The 18,244-nt window shown below is 59.3% G+C and overlaps 2 protein-coding genes across 3 annotated transcripts; one reads left to right on the plus strand and one right to left on the minus strand.

The window, feature by feature from the left end:
• The first annotated feature begins 1,834 nt into the window (after window positions 1-1,834).
• On the plus strand, window positions 1,835-7,526 carry BBC3 (BCL2 binding component 3). Its single transcript, XM_072979805.2, has 5 exons — window positions 1,835-1,941; window positions 3,624-4,338; window positions 4,671-4,890; window positions 6,140-6,339; window positions 6,880-7,526. The coding sequence occupies exons 1-5, from the start codon at window positions 1,835-1,837 to the stop codon at window positions 6,973-6,975; spliced, it is 1,338 nt and encodes a 445-aa protein (XP_072835906.2). The 3' UTR covers window positions 6,976-7,526.
• Window positions 7,527-8,023: 497 nt separating this feature from the next.
• SAE1 (SUMO1 activating enzyme subunit 1) lies at window positions 8,024-18,140 on the minus strand. 2 transcript variants are annotated; one of them, XM_020787209.3, is made up of 9 exons: window positions 17,901-18,140; window positions 16,844-16,955; window positions 14,056-14,229; window positions 13,639-13,781; window positions 13,230-13,329; window positions 11,859-11,964; window positions 10,023-10,167; window positions 8,758-8,827; window positions 8,024-8,360 (listed from the first exon to the last, which is right to left on the minus strand). In XM_020787209.3, exons 1-9 carry the CDS (start codon window positions 18,017-18,019, stop codon window positions 8,253-8,255), a joined length of 1,077 nt encoding a protein of 358 aa, XP_020642868.3. In that variant the 5' UTR covers window positions 18,020-18,140; the 3' UTR covers window positions 8,024-8,252. The 2 variants fall into 2 exon arrangements, with proteins under 2 accessions (XP_020642868.3, XP_072836160.2); XM_072980059.2 differs by having other exon boundaries at window positions 17,822-18,097.
• Window positions 18,141-18,244: the final 104 nt, after the last annotated feature.

Raw genomic sequence — 18,244 nt, forward strand, 5'->3', positions numbered from 1 at the left:
TCCTGGCAAGGACGTGGATCTTTCAGCTACCAGGTGCAGCCCCTTCAGCATCCGGGAGGGCCACCGAGGCCGGCCAAGGCCGACCTGGCCGAGGGTGCCTGGCCCTGCTCAAGAGGTCCAGGCACCCAGGGGGAGCCTCCCATCCCATCCCATCCCATCCCATCCCATCGCCTTGTGCCCCGCTCTCATCCTGCCCCTTGCCCTGCCCTTGACCGTGCCCTGCGGAGGGGAGGCTGGGCCCTGGCGGTGGCGTGATGGGGTGGGAGGGTCCGTCCGCCTGGGGAGCCCCTCCGCCAGCAGCGCCTGGGCAGTGGGCTCTCCGGCTCGGGCGCCGTGTTGTTGCCGTGGCGCTGGGCGGCGTGGCGGGCACTTTCCGCTGGATACAGGCACCCGCTCGCCTCTGAGTGGCTGCCACGCGCGGGCCGGGCGAGCCAATGGGAAGGGCGCTCGGCGCGTGGGGAGGCAGCGAGGGAGGGAGGGGAGAGCCGTCGGAGGAGGGGGGCACGAGGAGGGGGATGATGGGGGGGGACACGGGGGTCCAGCAGGCAGCCGAGCGGATCCGGCGGGCGGTTAGCCACGCTTCGCTGCCCCGGCTGCAAAACAGACTGAGCGCCGCGCGTCATGGGGGGGGGGGAGATGGAGGAGTAGCAAGGAAGGGGCAGATCCGGGCTGGGGGAGGCTGTTTGGGTCCCGATCCAGGGTGGCCGCTTGGCAGGGCTAGCCGGACCCCCCGGGTCGGGCTCCCTTGCTCCTAGAGCTGACCAGCACGTGGGAGGCTTGCTTACCTGTCTCGCTCCTAGACACGGGGAGGCGCCCAGCCGGCAGCCCGCCCCACGCCACCCCGCCCCACCCCATCCCTCTGCCCCCTTTTGGGAGACTGGACGTGTTCCCCGCCCTCCCATCTTTTGCCCTGTTCCCGTGGCCGCCGAACTTCCCGTGGAACGGGCTCAGTGGCGAACCCGCCGCCCTTGGCGCGCCTTAATGATCGTGGGAATCGTGTCCCGGCGGGAGGCCCTAGAAGGGATCGCCCTTGCCCCGGGGGTCCAACGGAGGCCGGAGAGCAGACACGTGCTGGAGGTTATGGGGCCAGAAGGTGGGCTGCGGAGGACAGGAGCGCCCCTGCCCGGAACCAGAGGTCTGCTTCGGGTGCGCGCCAGGGCTCCTGGGCAGCGCCCGGGTGGCGCTAGGACTGGGCGCGATGTGCAAGCGGCCCGTGTAGTCGCCTGCACGTGTAAGTGGAAGCGGCCCGCGGGCCAGCCGGCGCGCACACAGTAGGCGTTGGCCCACCCTGGGTTCTGCAAGGTGGCCCGGGCTTGCCAGGCGGGAGGCGCCTCTCGAACCCGGAGCAGGGCAGGGAAGGTCATCCTGGCGCCAAGGGTGGGCAGCGTCCCGTGTCCCCCGCCATGCCCGGGCCCGAGCGGATCCCGAGGCTGCGCGCGGGGGCGAGAGAGGGGTGGGTTCCTGCACAGGACGGCCCGGGGCAACTTGGCCGCGCACCCGGCTCGCCAGGGGAGGCGGCGCGCCCCCGCCTGGTCCAGCTCTGCGCGCTCCCGCCCGCCCGCCCGCTCGGGCATCCCTCCCCGCCGCCCCGAGGGATGACATCATCGCGAGGCGGGCAGGTGCTGAGTGGCTGTCACCGGGCAAATTCGCTTGGTTGCGCCCCCCCCCGCCCCGGCCGCCGCCGCCGGAGAGCAGCCTTCCTCCTTCCCGGCCGCGCGCGCATGTGCCAAGTGGAGCGCCTTCTCTGGCAAGGCGAAAGCAACAGCCAGTGATGTCAGTGCGCGGTGTGTGTGTGTGTGGGGGGGGGGGCGAGCGAAGAAGACGGGCAGGCAGGATGGATGGGGGTGCAATAGAGACAGCGGCGGAGGCGCGCCCCCGGCCCCCGCGCCTCGCGCTGCCATTGGCCGCCGCCCGCCTGCCCGTCCCGGCGACGGCGCGCTCGTTGGCTCGGCGGCGTTTCTGCTCAGCCAGCCACGCGGCCGGATCCTGCCAACCGGCAGGCGGTGGGCAGGCGAGCCAGCCAGAGAGAACCGGCCAGCGAGCTAGCTACAGCGCGGGATTGGCGGGGAGCGGCCGGCCGGGACTCAGCAGCCCGCCCGCCTGCCCGCCCCGCTGCCCCCGGCGGAGAAAACGCCCCCCCTCCCCGCCTCCCCCCCCCCCGGCGCTCGGGTTGTTGCAGGAAGGCATTATCAACTGTTCAGGAGAGATTTACAAAACTCTTAACCCCCCCCTCCCTCCCATGCCTCCAAAGTGGGAGAAGTTCGTGCTATAGAAGGGGAGGGAGGGCGCTCATTCGAGGGGGCGCAAAGACACTCTTCACATGCCCCAAAGCGGCCTTCATCAGGACGTCCACAGAGAAACGGAGGAAAGGGGGGGGCGATGCTCTTTAGATGCCCGCGTGGCCATCTGAGCGCCCTTGCAGTTCCGGGAAGGGCACCGCGGGGTGGGCATAACCACGTGCTCCTCCCCGGCCGCCTCCTGCTCTTCCTCCATCCAGGCCCCAGGGAGGGTCTTCGGCCGGTTGACAGGCGCCGGGCCCCACTCGTCCCCCCCCCCGGTCTGCTGAGAGGTAGGAGTGTCCCACTACTAAGCCCCGATGCCCAGGTTACACACGGACAGGGAGGTCCCCCCTGCCTCTCTTGGCCAGGGCAACAGATGATGAACACAGGCGCCCCCTCCCCTTCTTCTTTCTTCTTCTTCTTCTCCCTCCGGCCTGACCCGCTGACCCGGAGCCCTGCGCGGAGGCCCTGCGATGGGGGAAAGGCCCTGCCTTACCCCGCAGCCACCCCTCCCGCACCGCCGGCGCACAAAGGCTCAGCGGCTGGAATTCCCCCCGCCCGCCCGCCCGGGTCCCCGCGGCCTCGCCCAACAACACAAGCCGCCCAGCTTGGCCCGTCGGCCAGGCCTCCTCCTCGTCGCTTCCAGCCACCAGCCACCTCGCAGATGATGGAGCGGCCTCTTGAGTTTTGAGGAGACCCATTTCGGGGTGATCCCGGCTCCTCCTGGTTAGCAAACCGCAAGGAGATGGAGGGAGGAAACGGACGCAGGGCCGGTTGGCAGAGAAGGCCGTGCGCACGGTTTTCCTCCGCAGCTGTGGGTGCCCTTCTCTGGAGTTAAGATTCTAGACCCAGCCCTGCGCCTGGATCCGACCCTTCCTTACAGCCCTTTCCCTAATTCCACCCGGCCCTTTCTTGGAGGAATCGGGGCCCAGCCTCACTAAAGCCAGGTTAGATTGCCACCCGGCACTTCACCTAGGGCTGCCCTTGAAGGCAGGCCGGAAAGTCAGGCGCGGCGCAAACGGCGCCCGGGCCCCTTGCTGCTTTTCCTCCTGCTGGGGTTAGGCTTTTGAACCCAACCCCATCCCACCATCACGGAGGACGCGACTCCCGCTATCTCAGCTCCGCCGCCCCGCCGCCTCGGGCTTCTCCGCTGCTTCGTGGGCCTGAGGCTGGCCGAGGAATGCCTCCCCCGCCCGGGGACCATTGTGAGCGGAGTCACTAAAGGCCCTGGCCTTATCCGGATGGGTCCCGATCCCCATGATCGCTGCCAGGTTTCCTGTCTTGGGCGACACTCCCTCGCCCCCCCCCCGGCAAAGACAGCTGGAGTGTGCGTCTGATTTAAAGATCTATTGCGCCCTGTGGGGGTTGGGGGTTAGGGTGGCCATGCACAGGGGCTTTTCACTGGGAGAAGGCTGCTGGCCACTGGGGTTGCGCTGAAGGGTGCTGTCTGTCCTGGCAGAGGCCGGGGCACCGAGAAGGGGGTCTTTGGGGTCAGACGACAGGAGCAAGCCCTGTGCCCCGAGAAGAGGGCACCTCCCCCCCCCAGGCCCGATCCTTCCGGTGTTTTCCAAGGATTTTTTTCCGAGCGTCGCGGTCTGGAGCCTCAGTTGCCCGCCCGGCCAACGGGGCGCAGAAGGGCGCACGGGAGCCAGGCGAGGCGGGCCGAGCCAAGAAGGGGTGGGGGCTTCGTGAAGCCCGGCTCTGCCCCGCCCCTGACCTGCCTTCCCGCAGGGGGATCCCCGGCCCCTGCACAAGCCCGAACTTGCCTGGGGAGGGGGCGGGGCGGGTGACGTCACGGAGGGCGGGGCCTGCCCGGGCTCGGCGGCTGCCTGCTCTCCGCGCGCCACGGCTGGGCTGGCCGCGAGTTTCGTGCCGCCGCCGCCGCTGCAGCAGCTCCTGCTACCTCGCGCGCTCGCCCGCCCGCCCGCCTGCCTGCTCGCCCGCCCGCCCGTCCGCCGGCCCGAGCCGCCGCCCTCCTCCCCGTCCCGCGAGCCCGACTGGGAGCCCTCGCGCTGCCCCGCGACCCCCGAGCCGCCCCCGGAGGGTTCATGCAGCTGCAGTAAGTGCGGAGGCGGAGGAGGGTCCGAGGCGGGAGGCGGGCAGGGCGGCGCACGTGGCCGCTGCCGAGCCGTCGGAAAGGAGGGCGCCGCGGCGGCGGGGAGGGGGCTTGGATCGGGGCGTTCCCCCAGCTTGGGGCGGGGCGGCCCCTTCGGACGAGCGGGTTTGTTTACAAACACTGCGCTCGGCGCGGCAGGCTTGGTCCTCCGCCGCCGCCGCCCCCCCACCCCTGCCCGGCCGGGTGGCCGCAACTCCGGGAGCCTCCGATGAGCACCTGGCGCGGGCGCCTTTCCGGTGCCTTGACCGCCTCGTCCTGTTCCCCCTCCCGGGCAGATCCCCCCGAGCGCCATGGCCAGAGCACTGCAGGACGGAAGCCGCCGCGCCGAGTCGACAGCAGCTGTGTCCGGGAGCCCAGCCTTCCCTGTGGGGGGGACGGTGGCCCTGCCGTCCTCCGTCTGCCGGACCCCACTCGCCTTCGCACCCGGGCTGAACGGCGTCTCTCGCTGCAGGCGAGGGCAGGAGCCCCCCCGGCGGCGCTCCAGCGGTGCGCACGGTGAGTAAGAGGCGCTTTCTTCCCCCCCCCCCCCGTGGGGTGGGTTGGTCCTGCTGGGTTCCCCACCCCCTTCTCCGACCCTTGCCACCCCCGAGACCCCCCCGGAGCACCAAACTTTCCATGGCCCTGTAACCAGGCGCTTTCTACGAGGGCTGGGGAAAGACTCGGCGAGCAGCAGTCCTCCTCCTTTTCTGCGGCGCTCCTCCGACCCTGCCGTTTTGGCTCAGGAGCTGCCGGGAATCGGGTCCCTCCCGGGTCCCTCGGCGCCCCTGGGGTCGCCCATCGCACACGTTCCCCTCCAGGGAAAGGAGGAAAAATAAGGCTACGCGAGGTTAGGGGAGGAGACCTCCCCGCCCCGGTCTTGGGCTGCATGGCCGACCCTCGTGGAGGGCACCGCTCCCGGAAGGCTAGCCTGGCACCGCGACTGAGGAACCCGCGACTCGCTGGCCAAGGCAGAGCTTTGTCTAGCCGAGACCAGCCCTCCGACCGCCCCCCTCCCTTCCTTCCCGAGCACCGCTATTGGCAGGGGTCGGCGCCCGAGGGGGTCGGCTGGACGAGCGGAGCCACCTCGGTCGAGACCCCCGGGCGCGCTTGAAACCCAGCCCCTCCGCACCGTCTCTTCTCCCAGGACCCGCCAAGCCCGCGCCCTCTCTCCCCCCCCCCAAAGAGCAGCCCCACGTGCTGTGGTGCCCTCCCCCCCCCAATTCGGATGCAACCTCCTGGGCTTGGGGATGGCATCGCTTTCTCAAGACCTGCCGGCCAAAGAGGCGATCGTTCCGCTCGCCTGCCCTTCCCCCTACAATGTCAGAAAATACTGGGGGGGGGGGGAACAGAGTAGACAGTAGGGAGTTCCTTCCTGCCCCCAACCCCCCCTCCCCCAGCAGAGGCAGAAGGGAGGGGAGAGTTAGGGAGTAACCATGCTCCACACTTCCACCTCTGGGTGGTGTTGCAACCTGTGGGGTTAACGCAGGGTGGGGGGAGTGAGGGAGAACCTGCCCGGGGAGTGGGGCAGAGGCCCACAGACTGAGCGGCAGAGAACGGCTTTCCCAACAGGCAGGCAGGCAGGCAAGCAGGATCTGTGTCCTGAAATGATCTCCCTGGTTGCAACAGGCTGCAGTTGCCAAGGATACGGGACCCGCGCTCCCCCCTCCTCCCACTATTCCCTCCCCCTCCCCAAGCTTCGTGGGGGGGGGGAGAAGGGAAGGGACTGCTCACCCTGACCTCCCTCCCTTTCTTCCTTCCTCCGCAGCGGGGGCCTTGCAGCCTCCACCGCCAGCCACGGCCCCCCTTGCAGGCGAAGAAGAGGTGGTGGCCCCCACGCAAGCCGAGCAGGGGGCAGCAGAGCCTAACGGACACCTCCCCAGGATCCCACGCGCCACCCTGGAGCAGGCCATCGGGGCCCGCCTTCGCCTAATGGGAGACCAGTTCCAGCAGGACTACGAGCAAAGGGTGAGTTGAGTGCCCACCCCGCCAGAAGAGAGAGAGAGAGAGAGAGAGAAAGCAGGGAGCCAGGTTCGTTTGTCATCTCTCTGGTTTGCGAGAGAAGGATGATGCTTTGGCAGCAGCCGTTTGCTCAAGGGTGGGGGGGCTGCTTCCTAGGGGGAGCCTGTCTGGATGAGGCCTCCCTCCCCCCTCCCTGAGGAAACCCCCCAGCCTCTCCCTTCACTTCTTCCTCCAAGCCCACAAAGACCCCGGCGGGCGCCTCCCCCTCTGCCTTGTTTGCTCAGGGATCTGGGCAGGGCCCAGCCGCTGACTCATGGCCTATAAATAGCCTCGGGATATAAGGCGCAGGCAGGGCACAGCCAGGAGCCGGCGGGCGCGGGAGGCAGGCAGGCAGAGGAGGGCGGCCGAGGCTCCGGATGCCACACGTTGAACAGCTGGCCAGCCCACCGCCGTGGTGGTGGTGGGGCGGACATGGGGGGGGGGACTCCACCCGCACTGCTCCTCCGGTTCTCACTCCCATCTCTCCTCCCTTCCTCTTTCCCCCAGGAGCACAGGCCGCAGAGGGGTGCCCTCTGGGGCCATTTCTACCACTTGGTCTTCCAGCTGCTGGGCGTCCTCTACAACCTGCCGGCAAGAGGGTAGCAGCGGCGCCGTGTCAGTGGCGGCCCTGGAGTTCTCCTGCTGGCCAGGATGAAAAACAGCCCCGCTGGACTGGAGAAGAAACCACGCCCCGGGAAGGAAAAGTGCCCGGGAGGGGGGGGGCAGGATCGCCCTTGGGGTGTGTGGGTGCGCGTGAGTGTGGGTGATGTGGCCCCCTGCCTGGCAGTGCCTTACGGAGAGCTGCTCATAGGTGTGGGCGTGGGGCAAGTTAGCACTATGTGAATACTGTTAATTGAGCCTGTACAGAAGGGATTTTGGGGTGCAGGGGGGGAGAGGGGGAACATTGCACACGGGACCTGTTGCGCCACTATAAATAGGGGTCGGCCCGGGCCTTGTACAGAGGGGAAAACTGTACAGCTGCTGCTGTATGTATATAGAAATACGGGTTCTTTGTTCTTGTACAGAAGAGGGCTTGGTGCTGCCTGTATATACTTGACGGGGTGGGTTGCCTGGACCTGGGGGTGGGGTGTGTGTGGGGGGGAGAAGACCTTTTTTATGTTTCCTTTTCAATAAAAACTGGACTAAGTCTGAAACTGCATGTCTGAGGTGTTTCTGTGCCCTCCTGCCCCCAAGCCAGCAGAGGGGCTGATCAAGACACTCCAGTTCACTTTGTTTAGTTTTCTCCACCGCAATCAAGCCCTTGGCTTCTTGACAGGGTTCAAGGCGGCCAGCTCAGTGGCCCAGATCAAAGTGTGACCCTCTCAGGTGCCCCCAGTCCAAGGAAACCCAGACAGAACCAAGAGCCCTAAGCCTTTCTGGGGTTTCCTCCTGCAACAGGAGGGCAGCTAAATCCCTCCCTGCAGCTGCCACCCCAAAGAGAGAGGGGGGATCTGGAATCCTGCTCCTACAGAAACACAAAACTGGCCCCCTGCAGCCCTCTTTCTCACAGTAGGACAACAAGGACCACCACCCCCGCCCCCTTGGATGCTGAGCACTGACAGGCAGGGATGGGATCACCATCTTTCACACTGCCTTAAAGAGTCGTGGCAGGTTCTGTCCCAAAGACTCATTGCAGGAGAGGAAGATGACCTTTTTTTCTTTTTTTAAAAAAGGCTTTATTCAGAGATCAAACAACAGAGGCAACAGGGTAAAGGGAGGAGAAAGCGAGGCTTGGCCGCTCAACTTCTCTCCAAGCCGGCCTGGACCCGAGACCAGGTCTCCCGAGGCCACCTTTGGTGGTGTGGGGTCAGGGCACTCAGTGAGACAAAGTCTTGACAGAAGACCGTGGGACCCCTGCCGTTGCTCCAGGAGTCGGGGGGTCATGGCCCGGACTCCGAGGTGGGGGCAAGGGACTCCACTATCCCGCTACCCTTCATTCCGTTGAAGAAGAAGAAGTTGTTGAGGGGAGAATCCCGCTGAGACAGGGCCTAAGAAGGGGAGGAAGAAAGAGGAGAGAGTGTGACTTGATCAGGGGTGTCCCCTTGCCCAGAGGGCAAGCACAGATCAGCCCCTTTCCTTCCCCAACGCCAGGAGGAGGAGATTTGCCAGGGCACCTGCACAGCCAACAGGCAGGCAGCGTTGCTTCTCCAGAGATGGAGACCCCCCCCCCGACCTGCCCGAAGGAATGCTCAGACCCTGGGCAGGGTCAGGGAAAGATACGAGATACAACCTGCAGCTGTGCAGCTGATAAGCAAAAGACAGTCTGCTGGAACTGAGTTTGCAGAGGGAAAAAAACTTCCATCATCCCCCCACACACACACCGCAATCCAGGGCTTTCCACCCAGGGCCCTTGTGCTTTGGACAAGGTGAGCCCCTCTCCCTTACCTTGACCACCTCCTGACTGAGGACGCCTCCAACGACCGCACAGACAGGGGCCATTTCGGAAAAGCAGTAGCTGAGAGAAATAAGCAAGTGGCCATCAGGCCCCAGGTATGAACTGGCTAGTGTGCTCCATGAAGGGACAGGAAAGCCACTTTTTAGGCAATGGGGCACCCCATAAGTTAAGGATGTTAGACCAAGAATCTTTATCAGGGAAACCACAGCATCCCTGGTCCAGTATGGCCAGTGCACTCTAATCCTGGCTCTGTGGTGAGCGCACGCTGTGCAGCCAGCGAGCGGGCATTCCGAGCGGGCCTTCCGGTGCAGCTTCGGCTGGGTGCCCTCAGATGCTCCAGACAGCCCTGCTAAAGATAGCTCCAAGACACTCCCCCAATGCCAGGCAGGCCCACATTCCTCTTCCCTCCCCATTGCATCCAGGCCCCCGGTGCGTGGCATGCGGTAGCATGCCAATGGAAAGGGGTGCAGAGCATAGCCAGTCCCCCCCCCCCCGATGGGCAAAAGGGCTCGTGTTCTCACCCTCCTCCTTTGGCTCTCCCTTCTGCAGGAGGGAGGGAGAGGCAGCAGCTGCTGACCCCCTGCCACCTAAAGCAAAGCCCTCCGTGGTCCCTAGCAGGGTGTCTGCAAGATTTAGCACAGAATAACAAAACACCCACTCTATCCAGCAACCGTTACACATGAAATATGGTGGCCAGGGGCAGGAGGAGGGGAAGACGGCTGGGTTCTTGCCAGCAGACAAGCTGCCCCCACAGTGACACGGAACAGAATGACAAGCACGCGGGAGAACAGCTTGACAGGGCGAGCCGACCGAGAGCACTAGCCATGCAGAACGGCTCTCCCCGATTCTTTGGTCTTTGATCCAGACCCCCAGGGAAGAGGGGTGGGTTGTTCTTTCAGGGCCAGCTTGAGTGGGCAGGTGGGGGCTGGTGTTCTACTAAGAAAAGCAGCCCAGGACCATTTCCCTCCCAGCTCCACCGTGCCTCTCTCCCCAGAAGCCTTGGCCGCAAGTGGCACACTGCAGGCCAGACACTCAAAAAGTGCTGTGGGTGTCTGAGTGAAAAGAGGGGAGAGCCCTCCAAGGGTTTCAGGATGCACTGGATGTACCTGCTACACTAGGCCAGCATGTTCCGGCTGCATGGAAGCACATTGGAATAGTGGTGTGGGTTGAAAGATTGTCTGTTTGCCTTCTCCTCCACTGACCATATGCTCTCCCCGCCCCGCCCCCCGGGACCGAGAACTGAAGGGTCACCCACCTGGCAAAGTCATCTGGAAGCAGGTCAACGGCCACACCCAGAGACCCCAGCACTTCAGTGCGCAGCTGCAGGAGCCGCTCTGCATCTTCTGCACAATTCTGCAGGGAAGGATCACGACCCTTTTCTGTCCGGAATCTCAGCAGCACTGCAAGAAGGCAGAGGGAGAGAATGAGGCCATCAGTGCACACAGAAGTCCACTCCAAGGCTTCTGAACCGATGTGGCCTCCAAGGTCGCCTGGGGAACCTGTGTGCCCATCACCCGGTGCGTCTACTGGTACCTCTGGACTTATTTAGGGATGCTTGACAGCATCCTTAAAGGTTACAAAACTCTCCCTGTTGTGTTACCCAGGAGGCAGCCCTTGGTTGCGAGGGACAAGAACATTCTTTCCTACGTAGTTCTTCAGACAATCTTTTGTGAGCCTTCCCTTCCTGCCATGTATCAGCAAGCCTCTTTCGCCCACACATGCATTCACACACAGGGCAGCCCACTTGCTCCCAAAGAGTAGTTCACCTAGAGCTTTGCTGGTCTGATCCAACTGTGCCAGAAGAAAGTTTTCTCAAGAGGGGTGGGGTTCTGCAGGGCCCATTTCTAAGCTCTGTGGTGGGTGGGTGGGTGGGGGACATAATACCAGGCAGCACCACAGAAAAGTCCCTGCCAAGCTCAGCCCCTTGGCATTGCACTACAGGGCCAGCAGCCACACCTTCTATGCTCCTAGGAAGAGGGGGATGTCTTTCCAAGAGCAGATTTCCTTCATGTGGCCATTTATAGCTCCTGAAAAAGCAGACACAGGGCTTAGCTGGAGCCTGCAAACTTGCCCTCCTGGGCACCCCTTTCGCAAGGTTACAGTTGCAGAGACAGTAGCATCCACTACCCCAGAGAAGATCCTTTATAGTCCCTTTCACAAAAGCTATCAAAGCACTTGGGGCCCCAATCCCAGCAGGGAACAGGCTCCTGCTCTTCTAACCAACAGTCCACAGAATTTGCTAAAACCCTGCAAATGGCATGAGAAGCCCCATGTGGTTTGATGCACTGAAACCAGATGATTAACCTCATTAGGGCTGCTATGTGTCTCCGGAACATTTTGCCCACGGGGACACGGCACTTTTGTTTTGGAAGCCCTGCACTGACATTCATAGCCATCCTGATGAAGGGGAGCAGGGAGTTGTCCCTTCTGAGATTTATAGCTTGAGCAGGAGGGAAGAACTGCTAACTGGAATAAAGAGAAGGAGGAGGATGCCCCACAGTTAACAGCTGATAGGGCATCAGCCCAGAAGACCTTGGTGTGCCCTTTACAGACAAAAGTTGTATATGTGGCATAATCTAGTTGCATGACATCAGCACTTTTGCACATGAATTAGGGCATCTTCTCTGCATTAGAAGTGGGAACCAATTCTGTCCCAGACCCCCAAATTACAGCAAGGGACCATGTTCTTGTTGCTTAGGGACCAAGAAGCATTGCCCGTCCAGAGAAAAGGGAAGCGTTGACTGCTGCCCATTCACACCCACCCACTCACCAGAAGGAAAAGAGGAGGCTCCGTGCGCCACCAAGCAGAAGCATCTTAGAGATGAATGCCTGATCTGTTCCAGGCAGAAGGGCCCAAGCCCCTTGGCCTGCCCCAGCTGCACATATCTGGGACCCCCCTGCTTCTCCGGAGGAGCACAAGCAGCTCACATGCCTGCCAGCTGGACACAGCTCCATTGTCTGCTGTGGTCAGGAGTCATGTGATGACTGAGAAACAGTCATGTGACAAGGTGCAACCCTGCTCCCCGGCTTAGTCAGGAGACGGGCTAGTTCCCAGCATGTGCCTCTTGCCGCTTTGAATGAGACTCCTCACCTTGCAGCAAGAAGTAATCTGGGGCAGTGCGCTTAAGAGCAGCTTGAGCCTTCTCGCTGCTCCAGCTGAGAGCCAGTGCTTCTTTCAGGAGGCAGAAAGCCACACGCTAGGAGAGACGAAAAAGACCTGAAGTGAATGAATGAACAAATGACAACACACAGGTTGGATCAAGAGCCAGCCAAGGGCCCCCATCCCTACACAGAGAGAAAATCTCAGCAAGTAGAATAAATTTCCAAAGAAAGGTTAAGAAACTATAGTACTGATAGGGACTGTGTGACTCTCTCCATCGGTAAGAAACTATGGACTTGTCAGGATGTACCCAGAGGCCTAACAATGTTCCTGGGCTGATCTCTGGAGGCCTTAGTCTGTGACAGGGGGACCCTGGCAAGCGCATCAGCACAAGGGGCGAGTACGCAATGCTGCAGGCCCCATGCTCTCCCTTGGATGCAGTCCTTGGAGATCTCCTCCATTAGCACTGAACTTCACCCACAAGAGACTTAGAACATATGGCATTTCAACCTGCAGCGGCCGAACAGCCTTGACAGATGAGCCCAGAAACTAGCACCCAAAACCAGGAAAAAAGTGTGTGCATGTGTGAAAGAGGCAAAGAAAACAAATCAGCTGGCGACATACGCATGAGCATGGAGCAGAGATTAAGAACAGGGCATCCAGTGGCTAGCAACCCCCCAGCCCTGCCACGGAGTTCCTAAGCTTTTTGTTTTGGCCTCACAGTTGGTCTTTCCTCCACCCCCAAAGCGCCCTGAAGACATGAGTCTTTTTTCAACACAAATATACTCAACAAATACAGTGTTCTGAAGGCAAGGACTCCCTTGCATAGAATTCATGCAGCCTGGACGGAAGGGCCCTTGAATAGCACCTGACTTCAGCAGGTTTTTGCTTTCCTTTATCTACACCACCAACCTATGAGCACAGCTCTGTTAAAAGCAATCCCCTTCAGCCAAGAGATGGCAACCTGCTCGGAGGGGGTCCATGGACACCCCCCCCCCCCAACATGCTGGCCTGTTCTGCTGCATTGTTGCAGCGTTCAGACTACCACAGATCCCTAGCTAAACACTTCGGGGCGGAGATGGCTCTGGAGGCCAAGCAAAGAATGAGAAGCATCCGAGCAATGACAGCGCTGCCCTGGGCAGCTGAGAGGGGAATGAGGGCAGGCTTGCCGGTAGGCAGGAAGATAGCTCAGCTCACTGGCATTTTTTTGGACAAAGACCAGGAGCAGCTGGGCCACTAATCTGGAACTTTGGGAAAGCACGCCTATGAGAAGGAGCCGGGCAACTTCGCCACGCAAATGGGGAGCCTTTTCAGGTTGAGGCAGGGATTTCAAAGAACCAACGTTTCCACACACACCCCTACCTTTTTCACCAGGGTGGTCTCTGTGAAATCCAGCTTGGCCTTTTTCGTTTCAGGTCCATCCTCCACCCCCTGGCTGGCTTTGGCGACCTTTGTCTTCTCCCTTCAGGACAGGCAAAGAGGTTAATACCCTAAACCTCTCCCCCCACCACCCTCCAACTTGCCTGGCTTTGTGATGAACTCTTTTAGAACTTGGTTTCTTCCACCAAAGCAAAAAAGAGCAGACAGGGAGCAAGCTGGAAAGAAGTTGCTGGGTGAAAAAGGTGGCCCTTTGGCTCCCTCCAGCGGCCAGAGAGAAGAGATTTGGTGGCCTCCAAGCATCAGCTTCCAGGCCTCAAAGCCAGGAAACGTGCCCCCCAGTCCAACAAGTTCCCAAATCCAGCCTTGCTCCCCTCATCCCAGACCAACTCACTCCACAAATTCGTGCTCGCCCAAGTTGGCAAACATGTAGCCGTGGTAACCGAAGACATCGCCTGTGAAGAATTTGATATTGTTCTTCTGGCATATTTGCTCGACCTTCATAAGGCTCTCCTGGGAGCAGCACGTCAAACAGACCTGGAAGGCAAAAGCCACCCAGGCTGTGGGTCAGCTTCTTGCAGGCGGTGGAAGGTGGGATCCAAGCGAGCAACATCCCCCCCCGGGACCCCAGTGCAAACAGACACACCCCAAACCGGCCCATCGCTCTCCCTCAGTAATGGGCACGGGAGCAGGCAATCAGGAAATGAAAATTAGGGGATCCGGGGCTCTTCCAAGCCCAGAAAGCAAGAAGATCCCTAAACGTGTTTCCTGGCCTGGCTGCCGCGCAAGGCATGCCCTTTCTGGAACTCACCACATCGAAACAGGTGAAGAACTCTTCTGGCTTCTGGGCAATGTTTTCAGAGTCCGCTTTCACGTCAACCATAGGGTTGAGGTCTCGAGCTCGCTCCAGAGAAGCTTCTGCTCTGTTCTTGCCCAACGAACCAGCAGGGATCAGAAATTGTGCCTGCGTGTCTTCTGGCAAAACCTGAGCAGCAGGGAAGCAGGAACCCTTTCTCAATCGCTTTGGGGGAACCAGCGATAATCAGGGAACTCATTCAATCATAGCATCCAGGCAATAGCAACCTCTTTTAGCACATCCTCCCTGCTCAGCAGAAGGACACAGAAGGAGAAGCCATTCCAAAACACTGTCTATTACACGTCTTGATAAGACGACATGTTTCTGATGGGAATGTCTCCTGGTTTATGTTCACTGATTTTCTCTAAAGCATGCTTATCATGCCCTTTCTCTGCTGAATATGGGATGGCAGCCAAGATTCCCATTCTTCTTTTATCCCCCAGAATAATCCTACAAGGGAAGGTAAATCCGAGAGATAACTGGCCCACAGTTGCCAAGTGTGCTTTGAACTGCTGTATTTTTAAACAGTTGTTATCAACAATGTAATCTGTGACATATTGGTAAATATGTTACATATTTCCTCCGCTTGTGTGTATGTATCCAAAGCCATATATAGATGTAGATACACACACACACACACACACGGCTTTGTCATATGTAGTGTAGTAAACATTGTGTGTGTGTGTGTGTGTATGTGTGTACAAAATTCTGTCTCCAAATCCATTTTCTCCACCCTTTGCATTTCTCAAGCAGAGAAATCCATGCCTTCCATTTTTTTCTGCTTTTTATAAAGTGTTTTAAATCTGTCACACAACTCTTAAAACTTTTATTTCACTTTATTATGCTTTTATTAATGTGAGTTCTTAGTGTACTTTGTTTTAGTAGCTCTTATATTTTGTTTGGTCATTACTGTTTATTTTATTTTTTATGTTATTGTTTAATTCTGTTTTTGTAAACCAACCAGAGTGGCCTCGGCAGTCAGATGGGCGGTATAAAAATTAAAAAATCAAATCAAAATCAAATAACATTTATTTGGGCCACTTCAACACATAACCATTACAGGGAAAAGGTTGCGTCATGGTGTAACCAACTCAGTCCTATTCCTTAAAGATCCCGTCCAGCTCTATAATTCTATGGCCTAATGAGGAAGGAGGAACTCTACTTATTATGAAGTTTATTTTCCACTGTAATAGGTACACTTCCCCCTTCCTCACCAGGCCACAGAATTATAGACCTGGAAGGAATCTCCCGCTGGTGCAGGAAATCCACCAGTAGAGCAACCCTGACAAATGTGTTTGAAAAACTGTAATAAAGGGGGGGGGGGCAGCACCTTACATTGTAGCCCATAATGGTCATTATAAAATCTGTGTGCTTAGATTTTCCCCCCATCTATACTATATAATAAACACTAAGTTGGAACAGCCAACAGGAAGCAATGGGAACAGCCCCGTAAGTGCGTATTTCTCTGTCCTGAGCAAGATTAATGCAGTTTTGCCCCCAAGAAAACCAGCCTTGATTCTGCTCTCAGACAAACATCTCTGGAAGCATCTCTATAAGGGAGCCCACCCCCAGCAAGCTTTCTCATATACCTTGTACTTGGCTGAGAGGTTTCTACCCCTCCCTGCTCCCACCCACTCCCTTGCTACTACTTCCCATGCCACCTATTCCACAGCCTGTTCTAAATGTGGGGGGGGGGGGGCATCATCAGCCACACATGCAGAGAGAGAGAGAGAATAAAGCAGGCACCAGTGCCTTTGCCCCAGAGACCTCTCAGGTTTCCCAGTCAAGGCTGAGGGCCAGGCTGTGCATCCTAGTGCAAAGGCAAATGATCCGCGTGGTCTCTGCCAGTGTCCAGAGAGGTGTGCGAGCTGGAAGAAGATGACTTCCTCTTCTCATTAGAAAGAACACTCTGCTCCCACTGCCAGTTGTGCCAAGACTGCTGGAGTAATAGAATTGGGAGGGCCTTCCGCTGCCACATCATGTCTAGCAGAGCAACACCACCTGCGAGGTGAGAGGAGCCTGGCCCCAACTGCACACAAATGCTCCCTTCACTCTCTGTTTCGTGCCCTCCCGCCACATCCCTTTCCTTAGGGAAGCCTGAGAGGAAGGTCCCCATCATTTCCCTTTACGTACAGTGCCCAACACCACAATCCTACTGAAATACTGATAAAGGTAAGAGATCGTTTGCCAAAAAAACCAACCAATCCAGAACGGGAATTTGTCCCTACTGCCACACACACATATTTAGTTACCTGATGAGTTAATATCCTATCTTAGTAACATACACAACACTCAAGGTAGCTGTTGGCAGAATATAGACCAAAAACGATTCCCACAACCCATTGTAATTAAAGCAATAAACATATTAAATAAAAATACACCAAAGCTGTAATGGACTAATGCTGCCTTCATACACAAAGCCAAAGTGTTTTTAACTGTTAAGATTGATACATGAGGCCAGGGTTGAAATCCCTGCTCAGCCATGAAAACTAACTGGTGACCAGTCATTTCCCCCTTCAGCCTTAACCTGCCTTGCAGATTGCTCTAAGGATAAAGCAGGCAGGAGGAGAACCGCATACGCTGCCTTGAGCTCACCAAAGGAAATGAGAGGGAAGTAAGAAATAGGACCCATGTCCTACCAGTTGGGGATTAAACTCTGTGCAAGGGAACCTGCTGAAGGATAACCCTTGCAACCGGAAGCCCCACAGGCCTTGTCTCTCCAGCAAAAGTAAAGGCCACTCACCTGATGATGGTCAAGCATAGTCACAGCTTTGACTCCAGCCAGAATGAGGTTCTTGGCCACCTCCGCTCCCAGGCCTTTCATGCCCACCAGCAGCACCCGCGATGCCCTGAGGCTGAAGAAGAAAAGACCAATTTTAGGGGCTCTGATCTATATATGACTACAGTTACAGCTATATAAACCCTTGGCTGTTAATGGGAGACCAGTATGCAAGAGCTGGTACGAAGAAAGAGGAGGCCCAGTGCTGGAGCCCGGCCTTTATCCAAGATCGGCAGGTTGCATCCTAGCCCAACCAATGAAGCAAGAACAACTGCTTTCCAACTCAAACCAAGATGGGTTGGAATGTGTTTTTTTAATTGCTTGCATGTCATCTTGGGAATACCAGATATGCCAAGTCAAGATGCAACCTGTAGCGGAAACAGGGCATGTGCAATTTTCAGGGATCCGCAGGATGAACAGGCCACCCTGAATCCGGGAAGTTGAGCGGGGTCAGGCTTGGTGAGGATGGGATGAGATGCCAGATGGCAAAAACTGCAAAGGGAGGCAAATGTGCATCTGAGGTGTACCCCAAAGGCCGACAGGGTCTAGGACGGGGGAGGCGTCGCTATGGCCAGGAGGGTAGGGGTCAAAGAAGGGGTCAAGGGGGTCTCAGACCAAAGCCAACCCCAGCCCTCTCTCCAGGGGATCGAGCACCCCAAGCCTCCATCCTCTCCTTGAACTTGGGGAAGAAGTTCCTTTTCCCCCTCAACTGCTCGCTGCCCTCCTACCATGGTTCCTCCCTCCCTCGCCCCCCCCCCAGGTGAGATCCTCACCCCGGGGGTCATCATCCCACCATCACCACCAGGGGAGGGAGGAGAGGCTCCCCGGCTGCCTCACCCCCACCCCCTTCCCGAGGCGAGAGGGGGGGGGTCCGGAGAGTCTTTCCCCCCCCCCCAAGCAGCAGCAACCACCCTCCTCCTGAGGGAGATCAGGCCTCCTCACCCTCGCCCTTTCCCGCCAGGCGGGCTCAGCGGGCCTCCCGGGAGGGGATGCTGAGGCGACCCGGCCCCCGACGCCTCACCGTTTCTGCGCTTCCAGCCCCCAGAGGCGGATCTGGCGGTCATACTGCGCCGCCTCTTCTTCGCTGATGCCGCCGCTGCCGCCTCGGCCGGGCTCTTCCTGGCCTTCCTTCTTCACCATGGCGAGAGAAGGACCGACCGACCGGCCAGGCTCCCGCGGCCCGAACCGACTGAGGGGCTGAGGCGCGCTTTAAATGGCGGCGGCGGCGGCGGCCGGGCCTGCCCGCTCCCCGCCCACGTGACCTCCGCGCGCGCGCCTCCCTCCCTCCGCTCGTTGGCCCCGCCCTCCCTCCTTCCTTTCCCTCCCGCCCCGTGTTGTCCGCGTGCGTGGGTGCCTGTGGTGGCG

Source organism: Pogona vitticeps, chromosome 9, assembly GCF_051106095.1.
Source record: "Pogona vitticeps strain Pit_001003342236 chromosome 9, PviZW2.1, whole genome shotgun sequence".
Classification (NCBI taxonomy): domain Eukaryota; kingdom Metazoa; phylum Chordata; class Lepidosauria; order Squamata; family Agamidae; genus Pogona; species Pogona vitticeps.